This window comes from Pan troglodytes, chromosome 1 (assembly GCF_028858775.2).
Source record: "Pan troglodytes isolate AG18354 chromosome 1, NHGRI_mPanTro3-v2.0_pri, whole genome shotgun sequence".
Taxonomy (NCBI): Eukaryota; Metazoa; Chordata; class Mammalia; order Primates; family Hominidae; genus Pan; species Pan troglodytes.
Genome location: NC_072398.2, coordinates 180,840,233 through 180,866,368, shown reverse-complemented (window position 1 = coordinate 180,866,368; position 26,136 = coordinate 180,840,233). Strand labels below are relative to the sequence as shown.

Here is a 26,136-nt window from a genome sequence, read left to right as displayed (position 1 = left end):
GAAAGAAATACTCTGTGGCTTGGTCTTATTTTCAACTGGCAGGATTGTTATTTCAGGAACTATAGTTCAGGTTTGGGGACCAGATCCCCCACCTTAAGTAAAAATCTTGAGACAGTATTCAGTCCTGTTTCAAAGGGTAATATTCATTTGAGAATTCCATCTAAAAATCTTTTCCAAAGGTGCTTAATTGATAATGTTTTTTAAAAGGGGTTCTGTGACCAAATGAGTTTGAAAAACTGAAGTGAACCAAGTTTAAAAGGGATTTCTTGGTGGGGCATGGTGCCTCATGCCTATAATCCTGGCACTGTGGGAGGCCGAGGCAGGCGGATCACTTGAGGTCAAGAGTTCGAGGCCAGCCTGGCCAACATGGTGAAACCCCGTCTCTACTAAAAATACAAAAAATTAGCTGGGCTTGGTGCTGGGCGCCTGTAATACCAGCTACTTGGGGGACTGAGGCACGAGAATCACTTGAACCTGAGAGGCGGAGGTTGCAGTGAGCTGAGATCGCACCACTGCACTCCAGCCTGGGTGACGGAGTGAGATTCCATCTCAAAATAAAAAAAAAAAAGGGGGGCTCTTTTTATCAGTTCTTCTCTGAACCTGTGCTAACACAACGTGAAAAGGAATGGTATAATATGGAGCATTACCCAAGGAACCCTTTTCCCTCCAGCATTTTGTATACTCTCCTTTCTAAGCCAGGAGAGAAGAATGGAGTCCTTGGAGGATAAATTTGAGGGTGGGAGACAAGGAGGCAGTTTGCAACAGTTCCTACATGAAGACCTCATTTATTTCATTAAGAAAGAGGGGAGATCTTCTGCTGCCCCGGGGTGGGCAAGTAAAAGCGTTGGTGTCCTGGGAAAGTCTCACCTACTCCCAGGAGGAACAGAAAATGATGCCATACGGATCCAAACTCTAGCATCAGCACAGTCCCATCTCACACTAGGCATTTTTTTGAAAATTATTGAGTACTGAGCACGTTCTGCGTATGATTCAAACCGTGGGTTCATCTGGTGTCCTGACTGTCAGGGTGACATTCCATTTTCCATTGCCTGGAAGAGCTGAGCCATTGGAAGGTCTTCGTATTTTGCAATCTCACTCGTATTCCTGGGCACTCCTTCATTTTCACATCTGCCAGGTACTTGACTCCATGTAATGAAACTGGGGTCATTCTTGCTTTGTGTAGCCATTCCGCAAGAATCCCGAGCTTTTTAGAAAATCAAAGAAGATGACGTTCCCCCGCAATTTCTACCCTAAAGACCTATTTCTGCATGAGTTGTTCTTGGGTTTTTATGTCTTTATTTTGCCTTATTTCCTACCTGCAAGTTAAATAGCAATGAAAAGGGAAAACATTCTTTTGTTTCTTGTTTTTTTTCTTCTTCATGGATCTGGGAATTTCTTTCTTTTTAAACATTTGTTGAAATCAAACTAAGATGTTAGAACATGGTGGTGAGCTTCATGCCTGGCACTTTACTATCAGCGAACTCCTCGATGATAAGGACAGAGGTGTCCATTTCTGCATTTCACACAGATATTAGTGGTAGATCCAAGGCCAGAGAGCACCTTAGTGTTATTTCAGAAAGGACATGCTGACAGAGGTTTTCAAAGTCCTTCAGCTAACATTTGGCATCCTGACTTATCTCTGTATGGACAAGTTATTTATCTCATCTCCTTGAGTGAGAGCCATAAATGTCTTTCACTTTGAATAAGGCAGTTTTAATGGATTTATATTCTGTTAATGTTTATGAAGTATTACTCTGTGCCAAGCCCTCTCACATAACTTGTCCCTTTTGATCTAAATCCCAACATGATATCAGGAGCTTCTACATGCCCTTTGTAAGAATGGTGTCTGGTGGGAGTTTTAGAAGCCATTGTCTTAGTGTTAAATATAGCAGTTCCTTTCATGCACAGACATTTCACCCACAGAAAGTCTCATTTTGCCCAAAGGCTAATTACAGTGTATGTAATTAGTATTAACCTGATAATTTTTTCTATCTCTTCCTCTTTTGTTGCTAAACCCTCGTGGTTAACATCAGCTGCATTGCTGGAATCACCTGTTGGTTTGCATCCACTCTGGGTGGAATGTCTTGTCTATCTGACACCCAGACCTTTGTTTCATGTGAGAGTAAGCCAACCAAGAATTAAGAATTCTGGTTCATTTTTCTGGCTAGCTGGGAGTTTGCCAAAATCATCCTCTTTTTTTTTCAACCCTTGTTAAAAATATTTTTAAACGTGTGACTATTCTTTCCTGTCTTGTAAGAATATTCTGAACATAATTTAATTTAATGTTGCTTCGATTAAGAATCTTTCATTGCCCCAGGGTCATCAGTCTGAATACTCCTTCTTTTTGTATGATAAATGCTGAAGGTGAGATAGTTGTCACTGAGGCTTCTATTGTCCTAGTGCACTACTTAGAATATCTTTTCCTTTTCAGTTTTTTTTTAACTAAGTACTTGATACCAGCTTTTATCTTACAAATTTCCTTTCTTTTCTGAACAAACAGAAGAAAAATCAGGTTCAGATTAGTTCAGTTTTTCGTTTATTGAGGTGTATTTTTGAAATGTGTATTTAAAGATCTGTCATTTGGAGCAATTTATTTTATATAACAAACCAAAAGGGTGGGGGAGTGGAAGACAAGAAAATACCTCCTTTGAGAAATAGTTGGTTGGCCTTTCTTTTGTTTGTTTTTTGAGACAGGGTCTCCCTCTGCCATGCAGCCTGGAGTGCAAGGGCAAGATCGTGGCTCCCTGCACCTCCTCCTCCCAGGCCCAGGCAATCCTCCTGCCTCAGCCTCCCAAAGTGCTGGGATTATACGTGTGAGCCACTGCACGCAGCAGTTGGCCTTTCTTAATGAATAGTGTAGCTTTGTAATTGGTCTTTCTGCTTTTGAGACTGCTAGAAATGAATGTATATAGTCTGTGCATTTTCATGTTCAGAGACATCATTTTACATCTATGTGAACAATTTGGCTATCTTCTCTGAAATCAGAAACTCTATTAAAGGCCTGTGTGGGCTTTGGAGCTGGATGGATGTTCAGATCTTGGAATCTGAGGCCTCCTTGATTATAAATTGCAATGATAATGCTTACCTTGTTGGATTGCTTTAGACAATAGATGAAATGATAGAAATAAAATGTTTAGTATACTGACTGGCACTCAAAAAATGATAACTGTTTTTGTTACTATTCATTCACTTATTGAATTCATTCATTCATCCATCCATTCAACATAGATTTCTTGAAAATCTACTATGTACCAGACATTGGTCATAACAAGATCCATGTGGGTCATAATAAGACTCACGCGCCCACCCTTAAGGAACTTAGGGTCTATTGAGAAATACATTCAGTTCAACAAGCTTATATTAAATACCTACTGTAGGCCAGGCACTTTGCTTGTTGCCATCTTTATGCCACATGATGAGTACAAACATCTACTTAGGAAGCCAGAATATACCCTCTGGAAATAACCAAGGACTGGCCCAAGGTAATTTTAAATACTTTGGGAATTCGGGTCCTGGGTTTGTTGTTGTTGCGTTGATGTTATTTTGAGAGAGAGTCTTGCTGTGATGCCCAGGCTGGAGTGCAGTGGTGTGATCTTGGCTCACTGCAACCTCTGCCTCTTGGGTTCAAGTGAATCTCCTGCCTCAGCCACCCAAGTAGCTGGGACCACAGGCACATGCCACCACACCCAGCTAATTTTTGTACTTTTTGTAGAGACAGGGTTTTGCTATGTTGGTCAGGCTGGTCTCAAACCCTTGACCTCAAGTGATCCACCTGCCTTGGCCTCCCAAAGTGCCAGGATTACTGGCGTGAGCCACTGCACCCAGCCAGTCCTGTTTTTTTAAACAATATTGTTGGCAGAGAGCAGACACACTCAAAATTACAGATGCTTAAATGCTTCCTGAATCTCTGCCAGAGATATAAGGAGATCTCATATACACATCTGAGAATGGATTCAACTTAGAAATGGTATTGACAGTACAGGTTGACATCAACAACAAGTGGAAGTGATGACTATAAATTTCGTGACAGTTCTTTCTTCTCAAGGAATGGGTGCTCATTGTGTCCTCTCCTTCTGGAATGCTCTACTATACCTGTTGCCCTTGACTGCCTATTGCCTGGCTGTCTCCTGTCAATTTTTTCAAATTAGTCTCAATTCAGATATCACATCCTCCAGAAAGCCCTCTCTCATCTCACTATTGTAACACTTAACTATACTCTACTATCACTGATAATTCATGAGTCTGACTTTTCTACTAGATCATGAGCTCCTTGCTTCTTTCTTTGTCCTCAGTTTCCACATTTGTAGAAGGGATTTGAAGATGGCTGATACTAAAGTCTTTTCCAAGATTGTCATTCTATGATGCACCAGATCCAGTTTGAAAGGCACAGCCAAGTTGGGAGATGGGAATGGGATACTTTGGGATATATATTGGAATTAAATGGGAGAACAAAGACTTGGAGTTGGTACTAGAAAACCCATGCTCTCTCGCCGGGTGCAGTGGCTCACGCCTGTAATACCAGCACTTTGGGAGGTCGAGGCGGCAGATCACTTGAGGCCAGAAGTTCGAGACCAGCCTGGCCAACATTGCAAAATCTCGTCTCTACTAAAAATACAAAAATTAGGCGGGAGTGGTGGTTCATGCCTGTAACCCCAGCTACTCGGGAGGCTAAGGCATGAGAATTGCTTGAATACAGGAAGCAGAGGTTGCAGTGAGCCCATATCATGTCACTGCTCCCCAGCCTAGGTGACAGAGTGAGATTCAGTCTCAAAAGAAACAACCCAAACAAACAACCGCATGCTCTCTCAAAGTCTCAGGCATGCTATGCTAATGTCAGGTATTTAGCATACAAATGAGCACATATTCAAGAAACCAGGGCACAGCAGAAAGTACACTGGCTCTAGAGTCAGATGGGCCTAGCCACTATTTTCTAGACAAGAAAGCTACTTCTCCCTCTGGGCTGTAATGGGCCTTAATTTCCCCTTCAGTAAAACAGATATCAAAATACCTGCTTCAGAGAGTTGTAAAGATTATGTAAGTAATGATATAAGTGAAGTGCTTGGCCCATAATGCGTGCTCAAAAAATATTTGCTATTATTTTTATTTTCTCAGTTAGAAATAAGTATAAACTGAAACCCACTATGAGCATTGAGTCTAAAACAAATATAATTTAGAACCTTTGAAGGGATCTTATGGGTCAGTCTTACCTACTGCTCTAGCATCCTCAGACAAATAGTAGGTCTGGCTTCTGTTTGCACATGTCTAGGCATGGGGCTCTCGCCACCTCACAAGGCAGCCCATCCCTTAAAAAAGCATTATTAGAAAGTTATCCTTTTATAAAGGCAAAAATCTGTTCCCTAGTTTTCTTCCACTGCCTGACTCCCATTCTCTCCTTCAGGGCCCCACATAGCAAGTCTACCCTTATTTTCCCATCATGACCTTTCAAAATATTAGAAGGGACTTTGAGGTCAGGCACAGTGGCACATGCCAGTGCTTTGGGAAGCCTAGGTGGAAGGATTGCTTGAGGCCAGGAGTTCAAGACCAGTCTGGGCAACACAGCAATACAATATAAAAAATAAAAGAAAGGGCTTTGGATACCTCTAGAGTCTTGTCTCCTTCAAACTAAATGCCCACAGGTCTTTCACATGTGTCTTATGGGATCGGGTTCCGCTTACCAACTTCCTATGGACATGGGTAAGGCTCTGGTAAAAAAAAAAGATTTTGCTGCTTTTCCCGGTCCTTTTATGTTTGGTATTTGGGAGACTGAAGGTAGTTAAGAGAATGTAAATATCCATGTGAATGGATAATATTCATTAGTTTACCCAACAAACATTTACTGGATATCCAATAATGTCATGGGCCCTTTGTTAGTTCCTGGGGAAAGAGAAATGAATAAAGCAGCATCTTGTTCCCATGTTGCTCCCAGTCTAGTGGGGAACAGAGACACATTACCAGACAGTTTTCAAAGGATGTGTCAGTGAGAATGTTCGCCTGATCTGCAAGACTGAGGGGAGGGGGCCACTGTGGTTTTTTCATACATGTCTTATTCAGCAGCATGGTAATTCAGATTGAAGAAACTAAGGGTGCCCCTTTCCTCTTTTCAGTCATTTGACAAGCGTGATGATGGATTGCCCTCACATTCACTTGTGCCACTGCTCCAACATGCCAAGCACGTTCCTGCTTCAGGGCCTTTGCACATGAGATTCCTTCTTCCTGGAATGCCCTTTTCTCTAATAGAAGTGACTGGCTACCACCCTTCAATCACCCCAGCCCTTTCCCTCAGATCTCTGCTCTAACATCATGTTAGCAGTGAGGCCTTACCTGACCATCTGTATTAGTGAGGGTTCTCTAGAAGGACAAGAACTAACAGGAGATATATATATATATATATATATATATATATATACACATACATACATACACACACACACACACACTCACATATATATGTGTGTGTATACATGTATATACTATATATACATATAGGTATATGTATATACGTATATATGCATATACACACACATACACGTATATATGTATACAAATATATGTGTATGTATACATATACATATATATGCATACATATATGTATATAGGTATATATACGTGTGTATATATGTATATGTGTGCATATACATATATACACACATATATATATGCTTATATATGTATACACATATATGTATATGTATATACATGTATATGTGTGTATATATACATATATGTGTATATGTGTGTGTATATATGTATATATGTGTGTATATATGTGTATGTGTGTGTGTGTATATATGTGTGTGTGTATATATATATAAAGGGGAGTTTATTAAGTATTAACATACACAATCACAAGGTCCCACAATCGGTTGTCTGCAAGCTGAGGAGCAAGGAGAGCCAGTTCGAGTTCCCAAACAGAAGAACTTGGAGTCCGATGTTCAAGGGCAGGAAGCATCCAGCACGGGAGAAAGATGTAGGCTGGGAGGCTAGGCCAGTCTCTCCTTTTCACGTTTGTCTGCCTGCTTTATATTCTAAGGCAGCTGATTAGACCGTGCCCACTAGATTAAGGGTGGATCTGCCTTCCCTAGCCCACTGACTCAAATGTTAATCTCTTTTGGCAACACCCTCACAGACACGCCCAGGATCAATACTTTGTACCCTTCAATCCAATCAAGTTGACACTCAGTATTAACCATCACAGGTCCACCCCTTGTCAACTTGAACCCATACACATCTCTTGAGGTTATAAATAATCTTCAAATAAAGGTAGTAATAAGCTCATGATTACACCTAACATAATACAACTATCCTTCAAACAACCAGAAACGCACCAATCCCCAACCCAAATACCATTATACTGAGTTAACAATACTTAAATGCTGATATGAAGTCAATAAATCTTATGTCACATGATAAAGGAAAAGGAAATAAAATAAAGACATTTTCTTAGTACAAGTGTATACATGCACAAACATGTCTTTAGCAAAAGAAGGAGGAAATACCCATGACAATTACAGTCCCTGTTTCTGTACCCATTTGTATTCCCTTTGCCTTCAGCAAGCACCTCGCAGGTCATGGTTTTTTTCCTGGTGGAATGACCCAAACCTTCATTCCTGAGGTGTCTGGGCCATTTGCAGTCCTGCCTGGATTGGGCTGTTGTAGCTTCCCATTGACCTTAATCACAGGGCGTGGTAATACTAAGAGACACCCTAATGAATCTCCTGTATTCCACGTGTATTCTTCCTTACCTCCATTGCGGAGTAGTAGACTAATTTCATCTTGATAGTCTGGGTCAATCACCCCAGCCAACACTGCAACTCCCTTCTTAGCCTGTTGACTTAAAGGTAGGAGGAGCCCAAAGTGTCCAGGCAGCAATCTTAACTTCCAGTTTAATGGAATTGTTATTGTTTCTCCTGTTGGCAGCGTTCCTCCCTCTGGAACTAAGACCTCTAGGCCAGCAGAACGTGGTGTTGCAGGAACAGGAACAAAAATTTTGCTAGTGGATCACTAGAGGTGATGGTGAGTGGTGCCACTTCCACTTCCACCCCTTGATTCCTGGACCCATGAATCCTGGCTATGGGAGAAACAGTACCATATATTGGACACTGATTCAGAGCATACACAGCCTTCTGGAGAACTTTGCCCCAGCCCTGCAAAATATTGTCACCTAGTTGGTTTTGTAATTGTGACTTCAAAGGCCATTCCATCATTCTATCAATCCAGCTGCTTCAGGATGATGGGGAACATGGTAATATCAGTGGAATTCCATGAGCAAGAGCCTACTGCTGCACTTCTTTAGCAATAAAATGAGTGCTTTGGTCAGAGGCAATGTTGTGTGGAATACCATGATGGTGGATAAGGCATTCCGTGAATCCATGGATGGTAGTCTTGGCAGAAGCATTGTGTGCAGGATAGGCAAACCCATTTCTGGAGTAAGTGTCTATTCCAGTGAGGACAAACCTCTGCCCTTTCCGTGATGGAAGAGGTCTAATATAATCAACCTGCCACCAGGTAGCCGGCTAATCACCCCGAGGAATGGTGTCATATCAAGGGCTCGATATTGGTCTCTGCTGCTGGCCAATTAGGCACTCAGCAGTGGCTGTAGCCAGGTCACCCTTGGTGAGTGGAAGTCCATGTTGCTGAGCCTATGCATAACCTCCATCCCTGCCACCATGGCCACTTTGTTCATGACAGGGGTGGCTGGGGAAAGAGGCTGAGTGGTGTCCACATAACGGGCCATTCTATCCACTTAATTATTAAAATCCTCCTCTGCTGAAGTTACCCATTGGTGAGCACTCACATGGGATACAAGTATCTTCACAGTTTTTGACCACTCAGAGAGGTCCATCCACATACCTCCCCCCAAATTTCTTTGTCACCAATTTTGCAATCATGCTTCTTCCAAGTCCCTGACCATCCAGCCAAACCATTGGCTACAGCCCATGAATCACTATATAATTGAACATGTGGCCATTTCTCCTTCTATGCAAAGTGCACACCCAGGTGCACTGCTCAAAGTTCTGCCTACTGGGAAGATTACCCTTCACCGCTGTCCTTCAGGGATGTCCTAGAAAGGGGTTGTAGTGCAACAGCTCTCCACTTTCGGGTGGTGCCTGCATAGTGTGCAGAACCATCTTTAAACCAGGCCCTAGTTTTCTCTTCCTCTGTCAACTGATCATAGGGAACTCCACATGAGGCCATTGGCGCAAACTGGGGAAGAGAAGGCAGGGTGGCAGGAGTGTCCCCGGCTTCATCAGGGTGGCAGGAGTGTCCCCAGCTTCATCAGGGTGGCAGGAGTGTCCCCAGCTTCATTAGGATCCTCCCACACATCCCCATTCCAAGTTTCAGGGTCCCATTTTTTCCAATCAATGCCCTCACTTTAACAGTAGACACCTGGCGAGGCTGTGCATGCATCTTTAGTTGCAGGTCAGCCACTCACATGATAAGAGCTCATGTCTGTTTTTCCACAATTTCAGTTCTTTCTCTACAAGAGATAAGACTCTCACTCAAGGCAATCTCAGTAGATTTGAAGCTCAGTATCTACTTCTGAAGCTGGGAGACAGAATCCCTGAGTTCATCATTTTCTTTCATCACTTTGTCCACTGAACTTAGGAGCAACCAACCAGCTTCATTATGTTCCTTGGTTCTCCACATACAGTCAAAGGTATCATGTATAGAGTCACTAAACTCCTTGCCACTCACGAGCGGTGAATCAGGAGTATCAAATTCATTTATTTTGCATAACGCTCTAAACAGGTCATGCCAAAGACTATCAATGTTCTCTGTGCTATTAGAAGTAGAGTCCTTAGCATTTTGGGGTCTAATCATATTAAGCAGCCAACTCCAAAAATCCCAAAACTAATTAAAGAACTCCATCCTTAATATTCTGTTCCTCTAGAACCACTCCTGGTACCAAAATCTGTATTAGTCAGGGTTCTTTAGAGGGATAGAACTGATAGGAGATATGTATATATATACACACACACATATATATATGTGTATGTATATACATATAAAGGGGAGTTTATTAAGTGTTAACTTACATGATCACAGGGTCCCACAACAGGTTGTCTGAAAGCTGAGGAGCAAGGAGAGCCAGTCTGAGTCAAAGAACTGAAGAACTTGGAGTCCGATGTTCAAGGGCAGGAAGCATCCAGCATGGGAAAAAGATGCTGGATCTCTGGGAGGCTAGGCCTGTCTTTCCTTTTCACATTTTTCTGCCTGCTTTATATTCGCTGGCAGCTGTTTAGATGGTGCCCACCAGATTAAGGGTGGATCTGCCTTCCCCAGCCCACTGACTCAAATGTTAATCTCTTTTGGCAGCACCTTCCCAGACACACCCAGGAGCAATACTTTGTATCCTTCAGTCTAATCAAGTTGACGCTCAGTATTAACTATCATACCTATTTAAAAACCATCATACCTTTTAAAAATCGCAACTCCACCCCCTACACTGCCTTCCTTCTTCTCTGCTTTATTTTCTCCCTACAACTCACTATCATCTGAAAAACGTTATATTTCATTTATGTATTTCTTGTCCATTTCCCTCAACCCCAATCAGAATGTAAATTCAGTGATGGCAGAAAACAAGTAGGTTTTGTTCTCTTTTATATTCCTAGTGAGTGGAATATGCCTGGTACATAACACATGCTCACTAAATATCTGTGGGATAAATGTAGTACTTAGATTCAGCCCTCAAGTTGGAATGTCATCATTGTGATAGGGAAACTCTATCAAAACTCTGCTTTATCTTCAAAGCCCAGCTCAAATGTCTCCACCTCCGTGAAGCCTTCCCTACTCTACTCAGTCAGAATCAATTTCAACTTCCTCTCTGTCCTTTTATATAGCTTTAAAAGAAAAATACCTGTTATATGTATTATTTTTGCTGGGCTATAATTAGTTTTATACCTGTGTTTTCCTTCTACATTATAAGCTCCCTGAATGCGGGGACAATTTTTTGGTCATTTTGGGGTCTACCCATAGTGTCTAGCATGTGGTAGGTGCTAGTTATATGTGGGATTTGTGTGCATGTTGAATATTATATGCTCCAATGTAAAAGAAAGGCATCAGAAGCAGCCTCTACCTTTAAGAAGGTTGCGGTTTCATTGAGGAATAACATTCACATAGACCACAGTGTCAGATAGTATCTCGTGGGGCATGAGAGAAGAAGGAAAAGGAACCAACATCTATTGAGCATCTGTTTTATGGCAGTGACTTTACATGCATTATCACCTTTAATCCTCCTATTAACCCCTTGAAAAAAGTAATATTAGCCCCATCTTATAAATGAGATTATTGGAGCAGAAAGACGCAAAGTAAGAATGTAAATTCTGGGGACAAAAAGAAATAGCATATATCAAGAAATTCTGAGAGCTTTCTCATCAGAGCTTCCCTTCTCTGTTACCATGAGTTGGGTGTGTAGTATCCCCAGAAACCAAGGCACAGGGAGGTTAATTTAACTTAGCCAGAGTCACACAGCGGTAAATTGAAGAACTGGGATTCAGACACACGTCTGACCAACTCCAATTCCCTTTCTTTCCAGTGTTTCTCATCATACTTTAAACCAATGCTTCTTAATCCTTCATGTGCATTTGACTTACCTGAGGATTTTGTGGAAGTACAGATTTTGATTCAGTAGGTCTGGGATGGGACCTGAAGATCTGCATTTCTCACAAGTCCCTGGGTGATGCCAGTGATGCTGATACAGGAACCACACCTTGAGTAGCAAGGTTTTAAACCATACTTAAGCTGGGCATGGTTGCCTGTAATCCCAACACTTTGAGAGGCCAAGGCAGGAGGAATGCTTGAGCCCAAAAGTTGGAGACCAGTCTGAGCAACAAAACAAGACCTGATTTCTTAATAAACAAATAAATTTAGCCAGGTGTGGTGGCATGCACCTGTAATCTCAGCTACCCTGGTTGCTGAGGTGGGAGGATCGCTTGAGCCCAGGAGTTTGACGCTGCAGCAAGCTGTGATCATGCCACCATACTCCAGCTTGCGCAAAAGAATGAGACAAAACAAGCAAACAAACAAAAAAACCCCACATACTTAGTTTGAGGAAATTGTGTGAATGACCAAAAGAAAATAAATCCTCTGACTAGTTGGCTGTAGTAACACTGGGCTTGCAGGAAATAAGCCAAGACTCACTGTAAGCCTCTCAGAGGTGGGATGGGAGGGAACAATCATAGGTGCTCCAGAACCCCAAGGGATCCCCAGTCAGTGTGTTAAGAAGGAGAAGAGACCCCCAGTGCAAGTGAATGTATCCCCTTGAGTAACTGCCTGATGCCAGACACTCTGCTGGACACTTAAACTTGGGCCAGTCCCTGTAGAGAGAAAGTGTGAACTGAGATATCCAACAGACTGGAGTTCATTCAAATCCTAGCCTCGGAGCCTACTTGCTGGTTGACTTCAGACAGATTATTTAACATTTCTCAAGCCTCACTTTCCTTATCTGCACAGTAGGCCTGATGATACCCATTTCACACAGAATTAAATGAGGTAACATTAATAAGCCACTTAGCACAGTGCCTGGCACAAAGTAGGCACTGAATAAATTGTAGCTGCTATTAGTCCCCATGTTAATATAATCTTCACAGTGATACTTTGATTGTGAGAATTAAGGGATTATCTCTATTTTTTCCAGATAAGAGAGCATACTGATAAAGCTTAAATGACTTAACCAAGGTTATACAGCAAATAGTTTTGAACCACACACACATTGATACATGCAGTAACAACCATTCATCTGACCCTTTCTTGGGTGTGTTTGGGTAGATTTAAGCCTGCTGAAAGCAAGAAAGACCTCTCAGAATGGGCAGTGAAGGAGTCCCAGGATATGGAGTTGGCTGCAATTAACCTAGTATGTGGATTATTGCTATGCGGGTAATTTTGAGGTGACTGGGGATTTTATCATGCGCTTTGAGAACAGGATTTCAGCCTGAACTAGGGGTTCTAACTTCCATAAAAATTCCTTACTCAACTCAGAAGTTTTCAACAGCAGCTACCCATCTGGCTGCCTCCTCAGGGGCTTTGTAGATGAGGGGAGTAACTGTTCGGTTTCTGGAGAATGCTGGTTTTTAAAAAGTGAAAGAGCAAGGTGTGCAGATTGGCAGTGCAGAAATGCTGAGGTTCTTTCTGGCCAGCTTCTCTACTGCAGCCATCAACCATAAGGATGTCAGGATCAGAATAATCCCCAGGATCCTAAAGGCAAGGAAAAGCTACGTCTATCCAGAATGGCTGGGAAAATAAGGGGTTATAACCAGCTATGCTCTCAACACTTTCTAGAGATTAAATATAACAAAAATGCTTAACACAAACTACTGGAGATAATTTACTCTTTCACAGCAGATTCAAAAAGCCTCTGATACATTTCAGGGTCTCAGAATCATTGTTATTATAATAACATTTTAGTTCAAATGGAGTAACTAGTTGTGGCAGAGAGTACAGGATTTGAAGTCAAATGATCTAGACCGGAAGATAACAAACTACAGCTCGTGGGCCAAATTGGGCCACTACTGCCTGTTTTTCTAGAAAAAGTTCCATTGGAACACAGCTACACTCATTTGTTTACATACTGTCTATGGCTGTTACACAATGGCAGAGTTGTCAGGGACCATAAGACCTACCAAGCCTAAACTACTTACTGTCTTGCCCTATACATAAAAAAGTTTTCTAACCCCTGATCCAGACTATGATCTAGCTCTGTGATCTTAGGCAAATCACCATTTTCTCTGAACTTCAATATCCACATCTATAAAATGATAATTATCTCTCAAACAGGGTTGTTGAGAGAATCAAATGCATAGAAGGATGGGAAAGCATTTTGTAAACTCAGAATCTCTGTGGAAAGGTGGATAAGGGTGATTTTTGTTGTTCATCTGATCTGTGCCAGAGGAGAACCTACCCAGGACATTTCTTGTTTGTGTTTTGTTTTCCAGCCCCCGGAGTCAGTTTATTGTTGTGTCCTCTCTTTCTCACAAATGCAAAATTAATTCCCTGGGTACCCCCTCTTTTCCCCCTCTTCCCCCAAACTTACCAAACATTCTGGTCATATGCTTTCAGTAATGGAGGACTAGTACAAATGCATACATCCATTCTTTCATTTATCAAGCATTTGTTGATGACTTACTATGTGCAAGGATAGAAACTTTTATGAGCTAGTTATTATGGGAAGATGTGTTTTGTTTCTAAGGGGAAGAGTTGGATATACAAATTATTATAACAGAATAAAGATGTTGCCATGTCATAGTAGGAGGAGACATTGTGTATTTGTGTGTGTGCCTATGTGCCTATGCTTTATAAAAACAGAAATATTGAAGTTCAGATTTAAGAACAGCTTGTTAAAAACAAAAACCTGTTTAATTCAAAATACTCTGAAGTGCTTTAAAGTGTAGCCATTATGTATAGCAGTTTTCTCTTGGAAAGTACATTCTGAATTATAAGTTTCCATCTCAAACTGCCAAGAATGTATTTCCTGCCCATGCATGATAACTGGTGACCATTCACACATGCCTGCTGGACAGGATTATTAGGGACTGGTCACAGTAAGGGTTGTAGGTCACCTGGGCACCAAGGGGCCAAATGCTCACTATAGTTTCTAAATTTTGGAGGCAGTCTTAATTTCATATCTTATTTTTTAATAAAGAGGATTCAATAAACATAACTTTGATGATTTCCTTTTTATTTGTTCAACTTCCCATCAAAATAAACTCATAAATTGGGAACAAAAATACAGCTTGTTTTAATTTTCTGTTCTGAAAATACTGTTGCCATCCCTATGTTCTCAAATCTTGCTACTGCTGATAAAGGGAGAAGATGTAGCCATTTGGAAAAAAAAGAAAGAGTAATAAAAAGATATTATTTCTGGAATACACATACAGATACACTAGCTCTGGGCTCCAGACTGGATCCCTCAGGCCCTCCCAGCATAGCATTTCTCTTGGTCCCCATAGAAAAAGTGTTGCTATTTTTTGTGAATGCGTTTCATCTATTTTTTTCTAGGTACACTTAGCATACAGAACTGCAAATATAAAACCCATCACCAATATATGGCCACCAAAATTAAAACATAAAATTTTTCCTCATTTTACTCTCCCTTACTACTGAAATCGTTTCTAAAAGAAGTAAAGCTTGGGTTTTTTTATTTTCTACGTAGAGATTTAATCCTCTACAGGACATGTTAAAAGAGAATGCTTAGATCCATGGAGTGCTTTTTATTAGACTTAGCTGAACTCCTATGATGGTGAGAAGCATGTTAAGAAAACCTGTTCATGAACTAGGCTAACCACAGGTAGTTTCATTGTGGTACCAGACTATCTCATATCTTTCAATTCACAGGCAAGTTTTTCTGCCTCTGTCCTCCTCTTGTTCAATGCAATGTTCTGTTTTAGAGCTTGCAGTTCATTATTTCATATCAAGGAGAATCATCATCATTTTTCCTCTTCCTTTCTGAAATGATGTTCATGTGTTTTTTTTTTTTTTTTTTTTCATTTTCCCAAAAGCACCCTCATTCTTGATGTTAAATGCAGTCTCTCTCTAAAGCTAGAGCAGGTGATAACACAGTTGTGCTAATTGCAGTCAGGAACTAAGGCGATGGTGGATTTGGGACTGATAGAAGCAGGTGGCTTGACATGATACATCTTGCTGGGCAGGGCTCCTTTCCCTCATTTGACCTTCAGAATCTTCCTAGGACTTGAATGTATTTTCCTTCCTCCAGAAGCAAAGGTCTAAAACAAAAATAAAATATAGAATGTGAAAATTATGCCCATTATATTTATTTTAGATTTTCATCAATATATGAGTAATTTTAGAAAGATGGATAGTGTGTCAGGAGCATGTACCACTCGTAAGCATGATTCCTCCACATATGTTCCATCAGTATAAATAAATCAAGTACTACTCCAATGTGAGTTAGGTCTAATTTTTGCTGTTAAGTGGTGTTTTGTTTATATTTTTCATAATTTATTTTAATTTTATGCAAATTAAATTGGGCTGGATAGATTGACCATCTGACCAGTTTCCTAGAACTTATGCATAAGGTTTATCATTGAGATAATTGTTTTAAAAAATCCTTTAAAAGCAGCTCAACTTGGTGAATGTTTTTAAAAAGTGATTATAAGAATACTTTTGGACAGCAATTTTTAAAGCTTCTCATATATGCAAGGTAAATATGACTGAGAAATTTGCATGATGAAAATGTATTTAATTAGGTGAATTATTTAGCTAGGTTTGATGAGGTGACACCAAATTTCGGATAAATGATATTTTTAAACCAATGAAATTGGTCTCTGTATTTTTGTATTTGCAAAATGAAATTTCTGGGAACATATGGCAGGGTCTTGTAATTCACCTCCCCCTGCCCCCACCACACATACACACACACACACACACACACACACACGCCACTCACACACCATACTTACACAGTGAGATGGAAAGAGAAGGGTCCCAGCAGCTGGAGTGCACCCAGCATTCTCTCCTTCCTCTTCAGTTACTAATCCTGGCTGGTGAAGGGCATGTCTGGTAAAGTTTGCCCCTGTCTTTCTTCTTCTCACCCTGTTCTTCCAAAACAAAGGAATATCCTAATGGAAGTGTCATTTTGGGTTTTCCATTTGGGGTCAAATGCCATTGAGCTTTCTTGTGATTCTCTTTGCTCCATCCTATAACAAAGTCACCCATTTTCTCATCCAGAACCCAACTTGTTTTCCCAGGTTTCCTCCTACAACCAACACAAACACAGACATTTACCAGCAAAACAGAAGCTGTTGGAAAGATTTTTTGGCCGCTGAAATGGGCTCCTATCACCAGGACATGGCAGGCTTTTTGCTGTATTGTCTCCCAGCCCTGGCCCCAGTACTCCAAAGAGAGCTTTATGTAATCAGTCTTTGCTGACATGTGACGTCCTGTCATTTTCCTCCCCTTCGGCTCTGCTGCCGCCCACAAATCAATAACATTGCTTGGGAAGTTCAAGCTGGTTTTGCAGCCACCCCAAGCTCTGTGTTTCTTAAAGGGTATGTCAGAAAATGTAAAGTTTCCTAATGATATTTCTGGCTGATGACACATGGCAAAGCTGATGGACTATTTATAATCAGTGGCACGATTGCAAGCACATTATTTTTATTTCACTTGGGGGGAGCCCTGTCACTTGCTACCTCTCTTTGCAGACAAGTTGATGCCATCTCCACCTAAAGCAGCAAAATCCTCTTTTCAGAGTTTATTTGCACTCTTAGCTTTGTGTTAGGAGCTCCCCAGCTCTTTCCAGTAGAAACCCCCTCTCCTTTTTCTTTATTGTTCTTTGGCTCAGGGAATGATGAGGGTAAAGAATGATTTGTAGCAACTGCTTTGAATTCTAGCCATGCCTGCATCCTTAACTATACACATCTCCAGTCTTTGCTACTCAAATCTTGCTACATCCCTCTGAATGTGGGTGTGGCTGGCATGACCGAGGCAATAGACACTGCTACTGTGTCCAGCACTTGCCTCAATTTTACAGGCCTGAGCAGAGCATAGCTGTCTTTTGTTGAGCACCTACTCCAATCTAGACAATGTACTTGGTAGGCATTTTATACGCAATCTCTCACTCTCTCAAACCTACCTGAGGTAAGTGCTGTTATCTCCAGAACAGAGATTGGAGGTGGGAGGGGGAGAGAGATTAAATGACTTCCTTACAAAGTCGCGCAGCTGATAGGGAAAGCTCTAGGACTCCAGTTTAAGTCTCTTCTGACAAACCACACCTGTTCTCTTTCCGCTACCATGTCCTGCCTCTTCCTGATCATGTGGACACTTGTGTATCTCTTGTGTGGCTGTGCAGGGGCACTTACCCAGTTTTAGCTTGCACAGCTCCTAAAGTTTAATAGCCAGTGAGAGTGAGAGTTGGAGGAATTGGAAACCTCTCAATCTGGGGGTAAACCCTGGTGTAAGAGGAACTGTATACCAAAGGAGAGTTTTGACTCACTGCAGTGGGAAGTGTTGCCTCTATAAAGATACTGAGCATGCTCTCTCTCTCTCTCTCTTTCTCTCTGTCTGTCTCTCCCTTTCTCTCTCTCTTTTTAATATTTCCACAGGACAGAGTTTAGGGTATGGATTTGTTAACTATATTGATCCAAAGGATGCAGAGAAAGCCATCAACACTTTAAATGGACTCAGACTCCAGACCAAAACCATAAAGGTAAGAGGTGATGTGCTGGCTCCTGATTCAGGAGGCACTGGTTAAATTTCATTCTGTTGATCTGGTAAATCCAGGCTATGTGGGGGCTGGAAGCAGTGTTCTTGATTTATTCAAAGAACATTTACCATCCACTATACTAAATGGGAGACACAGAGTGTTACAGAAGAGTGAGGTGAGGGTTGAGTAGAGGGAAGGGACCACAAGCTGTGAGACCTCCAATTAAGAGGGCAGATGGGATATTTGGGATTCAAGACCCCACAAAGAGGGCCTGTGAGCCTGAGTCTGCAAAGATGGCCAGAGCTGAGCCAAGGGAAAAGGCTGAGGCAAGGAAGCTGTTCCAGGCAGAGGAAACAGCGCATGCAAAGCTGTGAAAACGTAAGACGTTGTGAGCAGGGACAGCATATAAATAGTGTGGCCTAAGTTTGGATGGGAAGGTGAAAAGATGAGGATGGGAGGTGGCAGGGCCAAATCAGGAGGCTTTGTGTGCCAGGCTGCAGCTTGGCTTTACCTAAGGGTGGTTAGGACCCTCCTAATCGAGACTCGAAAAGGGAGCATCAGTTATAAATAAACGCACCAGTGTAATAGGGATGGGTACTATAATAAAATCGATGAGAACATAGTATGGGAATGACAGAAAAAGTAACATTTCAGCAATCTGAAAATAATTAGGTGGGTAGATAATATCTCAGGAAGGGTTGTTTTAAGTCAAAAAAGAAAAACAGTAACCCAGAGCCTGCTCCTTTAGAAGGAGGTTTAAGTTTCTGTCACTGGATAGTCATACTCTCGGTTCAGACTTCACCTGTGGGATCCTTCAGGAGGTAGTGCTGTTTGCTTTGGGGATTCCCTTGGGCAGCCGGTGGTGGTCTAGTGGATGGAGCCTGCCTCCTCCTCGGCCTTCCTTCCCTTTCTTCCCCTACCTCCAGGCAGCGTCCTGCTTAGGGGCAGCTGCCAGCCAATTAATGAGTCCCCATCTTTCATAGCCTATTAAACTGCAGGGAAGTGTCTCCTGGGCGCTCTTATCCTCACGACAGCAGGTCTGACGCAAAGTAGGACAAAAGAGAAACCTCTCCCAGAATGGAAATCTATAGATGGCACCAGCTCTCAGCATCTGAAAACACAAAACCAGAACTTTTTAGTCCAACAAAGCTACTTTTCCAACATCCAGCCTGATAGAGGAGACTACTGGTATAAGATAATCTTAGCTGGAAGGTAATCAAAACAAAAACAAAGCAAAACCTTTCTCTTTTTAGAATATGTTATTATCTTTCTTTCTTTTTTAAGCAGCTTTACTTTTGCAATTGAGTTTAGCTTATTTCTAAAGATGATTGCTTTCCCTGATCTCATACAGCCTGGTACACAAAGATCCCAAAATGGACCTGATTCAGGCTCCTCAGTCTAGGCTTAGAATCATTTCCTATGAGTTCTCTAATGAGGAAATAATCAAGAGTTGTTTAATTATGGGGTAGTCCTCTGAGAGGCAGGAGGATTAATTTCTTTCAAAGTAAAAACATACCTATTTTCATGCTTTAAGTAAAGACCGGATGCTCATGTCACCTGACTCTTTGATGAGGCCACACTAGACTGAGAGCTGTATTTGTAGGTTTGATTGATTTTCTGTGCTATCCAGTTCAGCATTAGAATGTCAGATGTCTACTCTTCCCTTGACAGACACCCTGACCTTGAACTGAAAAAGGTACTTTTCTTTACAGTTTTCTTGAAACCCCAACTCTTCTCCAGGGGCTTAGGATCAAATAATCAACTTTCCATTTTGCTTTTTTTTTTTTAAGTATTCCATAAGGCCACTGTGGTTCCCCAAAGACTGAGTAGACCTGGCTTTTCTGGTCTCAGATGTACCCCCTAGCCCATCATGCCATCAGATGCTTTATCTAAGTGGATCTTAGAGACAAGGATCATCGATTATTTTCTTTCTGTAAAGAGTCAGTCTGCCTCCTTCCGTTATCTATATTCCTTTCCCCACCCCCTCACCCACCCTGTATCAAAACGCTGCCAACACATTTGCACCCAGCGGTAATGTGGGCTTCTGAGACACTGTAGGATTCAAAATGCACGATGCCACGGCTGAATCAATAATTTCCATTCTCCTCTACAAATGAAAATTTAATGTGCAAACCTGGGGACTTCAGCCCTTTCATTAAAGCAGTTTATTTGCTGTACTAAAAATTAAGTTTGAGTGATAGGTTCCTTTATTAACTTTTCTTCCCTTTTCTAAAGGGACACAATGTTTAAGGTAAAAATCATATTAAAGGAAAGAAAAAAGCAAACCCCTTTTGTATGCTGTTTAATAGTCTCATCATTTATTAATTTTTTTAAATTGCTTTTTTGTCTTTCAGGCCACTGTTTACCTCTGCTTCAGTTTGCTTTGATAAGTGACATGAGATCTATCTCTTTGCTCTGACTCCCATGAAGGAATAGTTAACTTGCCTATCTGGAAAAAAACCAAGTATCTTCTTTGGAAGCGTACATTACAGAGGTCTCAGGACCATCTAGTACATGTTTGTGAGCTTTGGTCAAATTTCCCCCTCCTTTTCAAAGCTCTGGAGTGCAAAACACTCTACTTTAAATGTTATGCACAAAGTAGGTTCAGGCAAATCAATAGTTAATTCCAAAGCTGTGAAGGTTAATGATTAACAGCTGGATTCAGGGAAGGTTCTGGAAAGCTCTAAGGCATCGGTGGAGACTGTAGTGAGCTGTAAAGAGGACAGCTATTCTGCTGCTGCTGCTAACTGTTTAAACCCAGATTGTTGCCAGATCTACCAGTTGTCCAATACACATGAAAATCTAGAATTTTTTCCTGCCAATCTCCCAATTTTTAAAAGCTAGAAAATAACTCAAAGAATTTTAAGAATTATGTAGGTGGGCCAAACAGAACTTAATAGTTGACCTTTTGACAGGCAGTTTGCAAACCACCCCCCAGCCCACCCCCACCAAAAAAAAAATGAACTCAAATTTAAATATGAAAACATCGTTTTGCCAATTGGTAGTGAATGGCTCATTACAGGTCCACTACAGGCTGAGCATCCCAAATCGGAAAATCTGAAACCCAAAATGCTCCAAAATTTGAAACTTTTTGAGCACCTACATGACACTCAAAGGAAATGCTCATTGGTGCATTTTAGATTTCAAGTTTTTGGATTAAGGATGTTGAATCAGTATAATGCAAATATTCCAAAATCTAAAATTTGTGGTCCCATTTCTGATAAGGGATACTCAACCTGTACTAGGAGGTACCCACAAATGATGGTTCCCAGTCAACAAATATCCATTTCCCTTTTATTAGGGGCAGTGTTACATGACTGTGTGTGAATACTGACAGCATTCGGAGAGCAATCTGACCTCTGTTCTCCAGAAGCATGCAATCTAGGCATCGGCACAGCACCAAAGCAGAGAAAGAGCATGATGTGTAATTAAGCTTCCAATGCATAGTGTGGATGGTGACTCCAGGGGAATTGTTCTTTGGGTTACAACTTCTTTAGTGGGAGAAAGTTCCCACCACACATCTTGGAGATCAGGCTCAGAGACATGAAGTGACTTGTCCAAAGCCATACAACAGGCCAGCAGTGGAGCTCAAGTTAGCTTCAAAAGGGCCTCTGAAGGATTCTGCCAGAAGAGGAGCTGCTTAATATGTTAGCATGAGCTTGAAATAATAATAATAAAGATTAATAGTAATGCTAATTTATAGTGAGTATTCACTCTGTATCCAATACTATTATAACCCTTTTACATGCTTGATATCATTTCATCTTTGAAATATCCCTGGAGCTAGGTGCTTTACACACATCAACTCTAATTCTTAAAATAGCCCTGTCAGGAGGTACTATTACCTCCTTTATACAGGTGAGGAAACTGAGGCCCAAGGAGGTTTAGAGACACAACCAGGATGACACAATTGATAAGCGAGACTTGGAGTAAGAAAAAATGTTTTAAAAATAACTCTCTGGCAGTAGGTCGTAAGTGTTGGAATGTCACACTGCCTGCTTGCTCAGCAACACGTGCATTCTGTGAGGGTGTGTGGGTGTGTATTTGGCTCTGTGCACACATGGGTTATACTCTCTGGCATGGGAAGGAGAATAAAAAGCAAACAAATGAATTGTGTGTCTCCTCCAGGTTCTTTAGTAAACAGACATGGCTCAGGGCTTCTGCCATCAACCTAGGGACAGACCTGACTTCATTTCTTCTTGGGTCCCTGCTTTCCAGGCTCTGCGCTAGGTCCTCGGATTTAGGTGAATCAGAAATGACAGTGCCCTAGAGATTCTTCCATCCATGTGAGTCAGAGAGCTATGGAGTATGGACCATGGGCTTACATTCACTAGCCTGCCAGAGCAGCCTGGAACCCCACTTAGGAAACTGGGTCATTGTTCAGTGTTTCAGCCCTGAGCCCAGCCCAGTGGAGATGACTTGCCTCATGTAGGAGTTTGGGATGCTATTTGTTTAGCTTTGTTTTTGGTTTGTGTGTGTGTGTGTGTGTGTTTGTTTTGTTTTGTTTTGTTTTTTTAGACAGAGTTTCACTCTTGTTGCCCAGGCTGGAATGCAATGGTGCGATCTGGGCTCACGGCAACCTCTGCCTCCCGGGTTCAAGCAATTCTCCTGCCTCAGCCTCTGGGGTAGCTGGGATTACAGGCATGCACTACCACGCCCGGCTAATTTTGTATTTTTAGTAGAGACAGGGTTTCTCCGTGTTGGTCAGGCTGGTTGCAAACTCCTGACCTCAGGTGATCCACCCGCCTCAGCCTCCCAAAGTGCTGAGATTACAGGCGTGAGCCACCGCGCCCGGCTAGCTTTGTTTTTAAAAGTCGTCTCCAATAGGGATCATTTTAGACTCTGGAAATGGCTGTGGATTCTGAAAAATTATTCCTGGTACTCCTTGACCCCACACCTGATGCCTTCTGTTGGGCCCCAAAAGAACAGCTTCTGAATCTACATTGTAATTTTATCCTTTTACTAAGAACTGCTTCAGTGAAGTTGCATTTGGTCCAGCTCTGTCACATTAATCAGGAACAAAGAAAATTAGTACCTTCAAAAGAGAAATACGTTTACCAAAGTTTTGGATTGATGTTCAAATTACATTGAGAACCTTCAGTAAAAAGTGATCCAAAATGGAATGTGAGGGTTTGGTATCACACCCACTAAACCTTTCGGAGTGTTGGGACACCTGTTTGGGTTTTGACCTAAATGTCAGGAGTAGGATTAAACAAGCGTTCACTGCTGGCTCTGCCTCCAGAAGCTCCTGTCTCATGGGGGACACAGACATGCAAAGGACCAACTCTAAAGCAGTGGGACAGGGCAGTCATGGGGCTGCAGAGGTTTCTATTTGATATTGGGGTTGGGGAGTTAGGGAGCTGTGCAAGGTTTGAGTGAGCAAAAGATCTGATCAAAGTAAAGTTCCAAGAAAGTTCATCTGTCAACGACGTGCCACATAGAATGTTTGACAGATGAAACCAGAGCTTGCAGGCTGCTGTGGTAGGTTTTTGTCAGCCTTAGACACTGGTTTTCATCAGCTCTATTAGGAGCCTTATCCACTCATTTTTAAAGCAAAACATGCTTCTTTGTAAATAATTTGGTATGTACAGAATCATATCATGAAGGCAATATCAGCCATTCCTAAGCCAACAGTGTTAACATTTTTGTATATTTATATATTTCCATCCTTTTTTTTTTTTTAAATTAAGACAGGGTCTCGCTTGGGAGTGCAGTGGTGCAATTCCAGCTCACCATAACCTCCACCTCCCGGGTTCAAGCAATTCTCTTGCCTCAGCCTCCTGAGTAGCTGGGATTACAGGCACCTGCCACCAAGCCTGGCTGATTTTTGTGTTTTTAGTAGAGACAGGGTTTCACCATGTTGACCAGGCTGGTCTCAAACTCCTGACCTCAAGTGATCTGCCCACCTTGGCCTCCCAAAGTGCTGGGATTACGGGTGTGAGCCACTGCGCCCGGCCGATTTCCATCCTTTTTTTATTGTATTATATGTGCACAAATGACTTAGTGACTTACCTTTTTCTAATAATTATATTAAGCTATTACCCAAATGATTAAAATATGATTTTAAATGAAATATTTCCAGAGGACAGGTATTGTGAGTGATTGCAGCACTGGATCTGGGATGAAGGGGTAAAAGAGCTGCTCCTGCCACTCTGAGCAAATCTATGAGAGTTAGCACTCAGGCAGGCAGCTGGTGAGAGAATAAGAAAGACACTTAGCCATGAGGCAGTGGCCCAATTCTGGAGGGAGCAGGAGTAGAGAAGGGGAAGGTGTGTGAGGGAAGGCTTTTCAGAAGGAAACACCTTCCTTCTCTGGGAAGGAGAGTGAGCTCCTTCATTTCCACCTCTTCCTGTTGTGATGCTGCTTAACCACTTCTCCATTTTCGCTTTATTCTTCTAATACCACTAACAGTGCCTCCGGGGGTCTTTCCACACTTGAGCTTTGCAGGTTCCAGTTTGCCCCTCCCACTTCTTTCTCTTGCCAGGGGTCGTCGGGGAGCTGCACCTCCCCCTCTCCTCCCTGCATCCACCTGCCTTGCTAAGGGCCTCCATTCCGCTGAGGCATCTTTTCTTTGCATTCAGCATAAGCAATTATTTCTCCTATCACTGCTCTTAATGCTTCCTGGAGAGTTAGCAGATCATTTTTTGCTGACGGATATCACCCCACACAGAAATGATGGACTGCCTCCCTCAGTCTTGTAAATAGTAAAAAGGCATTTTCTCTCCTCCTCCATTACCGCTAGAGTCACAACCTGGGCGAGAATGCTTCTCTGCCAAGGTCAGCAGGGGCGGCTGGATCACTGAATCCCCAGGGAGCCAAGAGAGAGCACGTGGCAATGCCAGCAGAAACCAGAGACACGTTTACCCCAGTTGTGCTAGCAGCCCTCTCTTGTGGGAGATTTTATTTGGCTGCTCTGCTTCCCAGTGCCCTGTTCACTTCCTTTGAGTGAATAATTTCAAATACAAGGATAGGAGTTGGAGAAATGGAAATACAATTCCCCTCTTCTCTCTGCTCAGTGAAGGTGATACGTTCCCAGTATCTTGAAGGTCATTCATAGTGTCCTGTGTCCACATCTAAAAAGGAAATTAGACCGGTATGGGTTGGGAAGGCACAGGTTTTCAGAAGTACATGGAATGGGGTCTGGGGGCTTTAGCTGTCTTCAAGTGTAAAAGAAGCCAACAATGTGATGTGAGCTGCTTCAAAAAAAAAAAAAAAAAATCAGCACAACTTTAGTTGTGTTGGGAGAATTATGGACTCCATATCACAGAAAATAGTGGTCCTTTCTTGTCCACTCTGGTCAGCCCACCTAGTGTCTTATGTCCCATTCTCGGCTTCATATTTTAAAAGATTGTCTAAAGGTGAATGACAAAGATGGGAAAGAAGTCTCTGCACCCACAGATTCACCTCACAATGGTTGCTTCTCTATTCTCTAGGAAAGAAAATTCTGCAGTGACCCTGAGGCATTAGTTTGATCCTATATTTCAAGAATCTGGGAAGAGAACCTGTGTAGCTATCAGAGTAGAATGTTTGCCTTGGGTGGTAATGAGGCTCCGATCATCGGAAGCATTCAGATGAACTCATAAGGGATGATGTAGACAGGATTTCAGTCCCACAGTGGAGTCCGACTAAATGATCCTAAAGGTCCCTTCTAGCTCTAAGATGCTATAATTTTGTGTTATTTCTGATTGTAGAGCTGCTCTGTCCAGCATAGTAGCCACTAGCAATATATGGCTATTTATATTTGAATTTAAATTAATTAAAATTTAATAAAATTCAAAGTTCAGTTTCTTAGTCACACTAGGCATGTTTGAAGTGCTCAGTAGCCACTTGTAGCTAATGGCTACCTATATTAGACAGCACAGATAGAGAACATTTTCCTGATCCCAGAAAATTCTGTGGGACAGTGCTGGCCTAAAACATCAGTGGCCCTGCGGATTAAAGACTCATTTCTCCATGGTGCTCCTGCAGCCTCTGGGCAG

General features: G+C 41.9%; 1 protein-coding gene across 27 annotated transcripts in view; it reads left to right on the top strand.

Annotated features, from left to right (window-relative positions):
• Window positions 1–26,136, top strand: part of ELAVL4 (ELAV like RNA binding protein 4) — a 155,995-nt gene that overhangs the window by 111,309 nt on the left and 18,550 nt on the right. For 23 of the 27 annotated variants that reach the window (XM_001135525.7, XM_009457392.5, XM_001135610.6 and 20 more), the window contains one exon: window positions 18,057–18,160. In XM_001135525.7, coding sequence (XP_001135525.1) covers window positions 18,057–18,160 — 104 coding nt within the window. Of the gene's footprint in view, window positions 1–18,056; window positions 18,161–20,511; window positions 21,854–26,136 lie in introns of those variants that run through there. The other 4 variants (XM_016962884.3, XM_016962874.2, XM_016962887.4 and 1 more) reach the window with 1 other exon arrangement.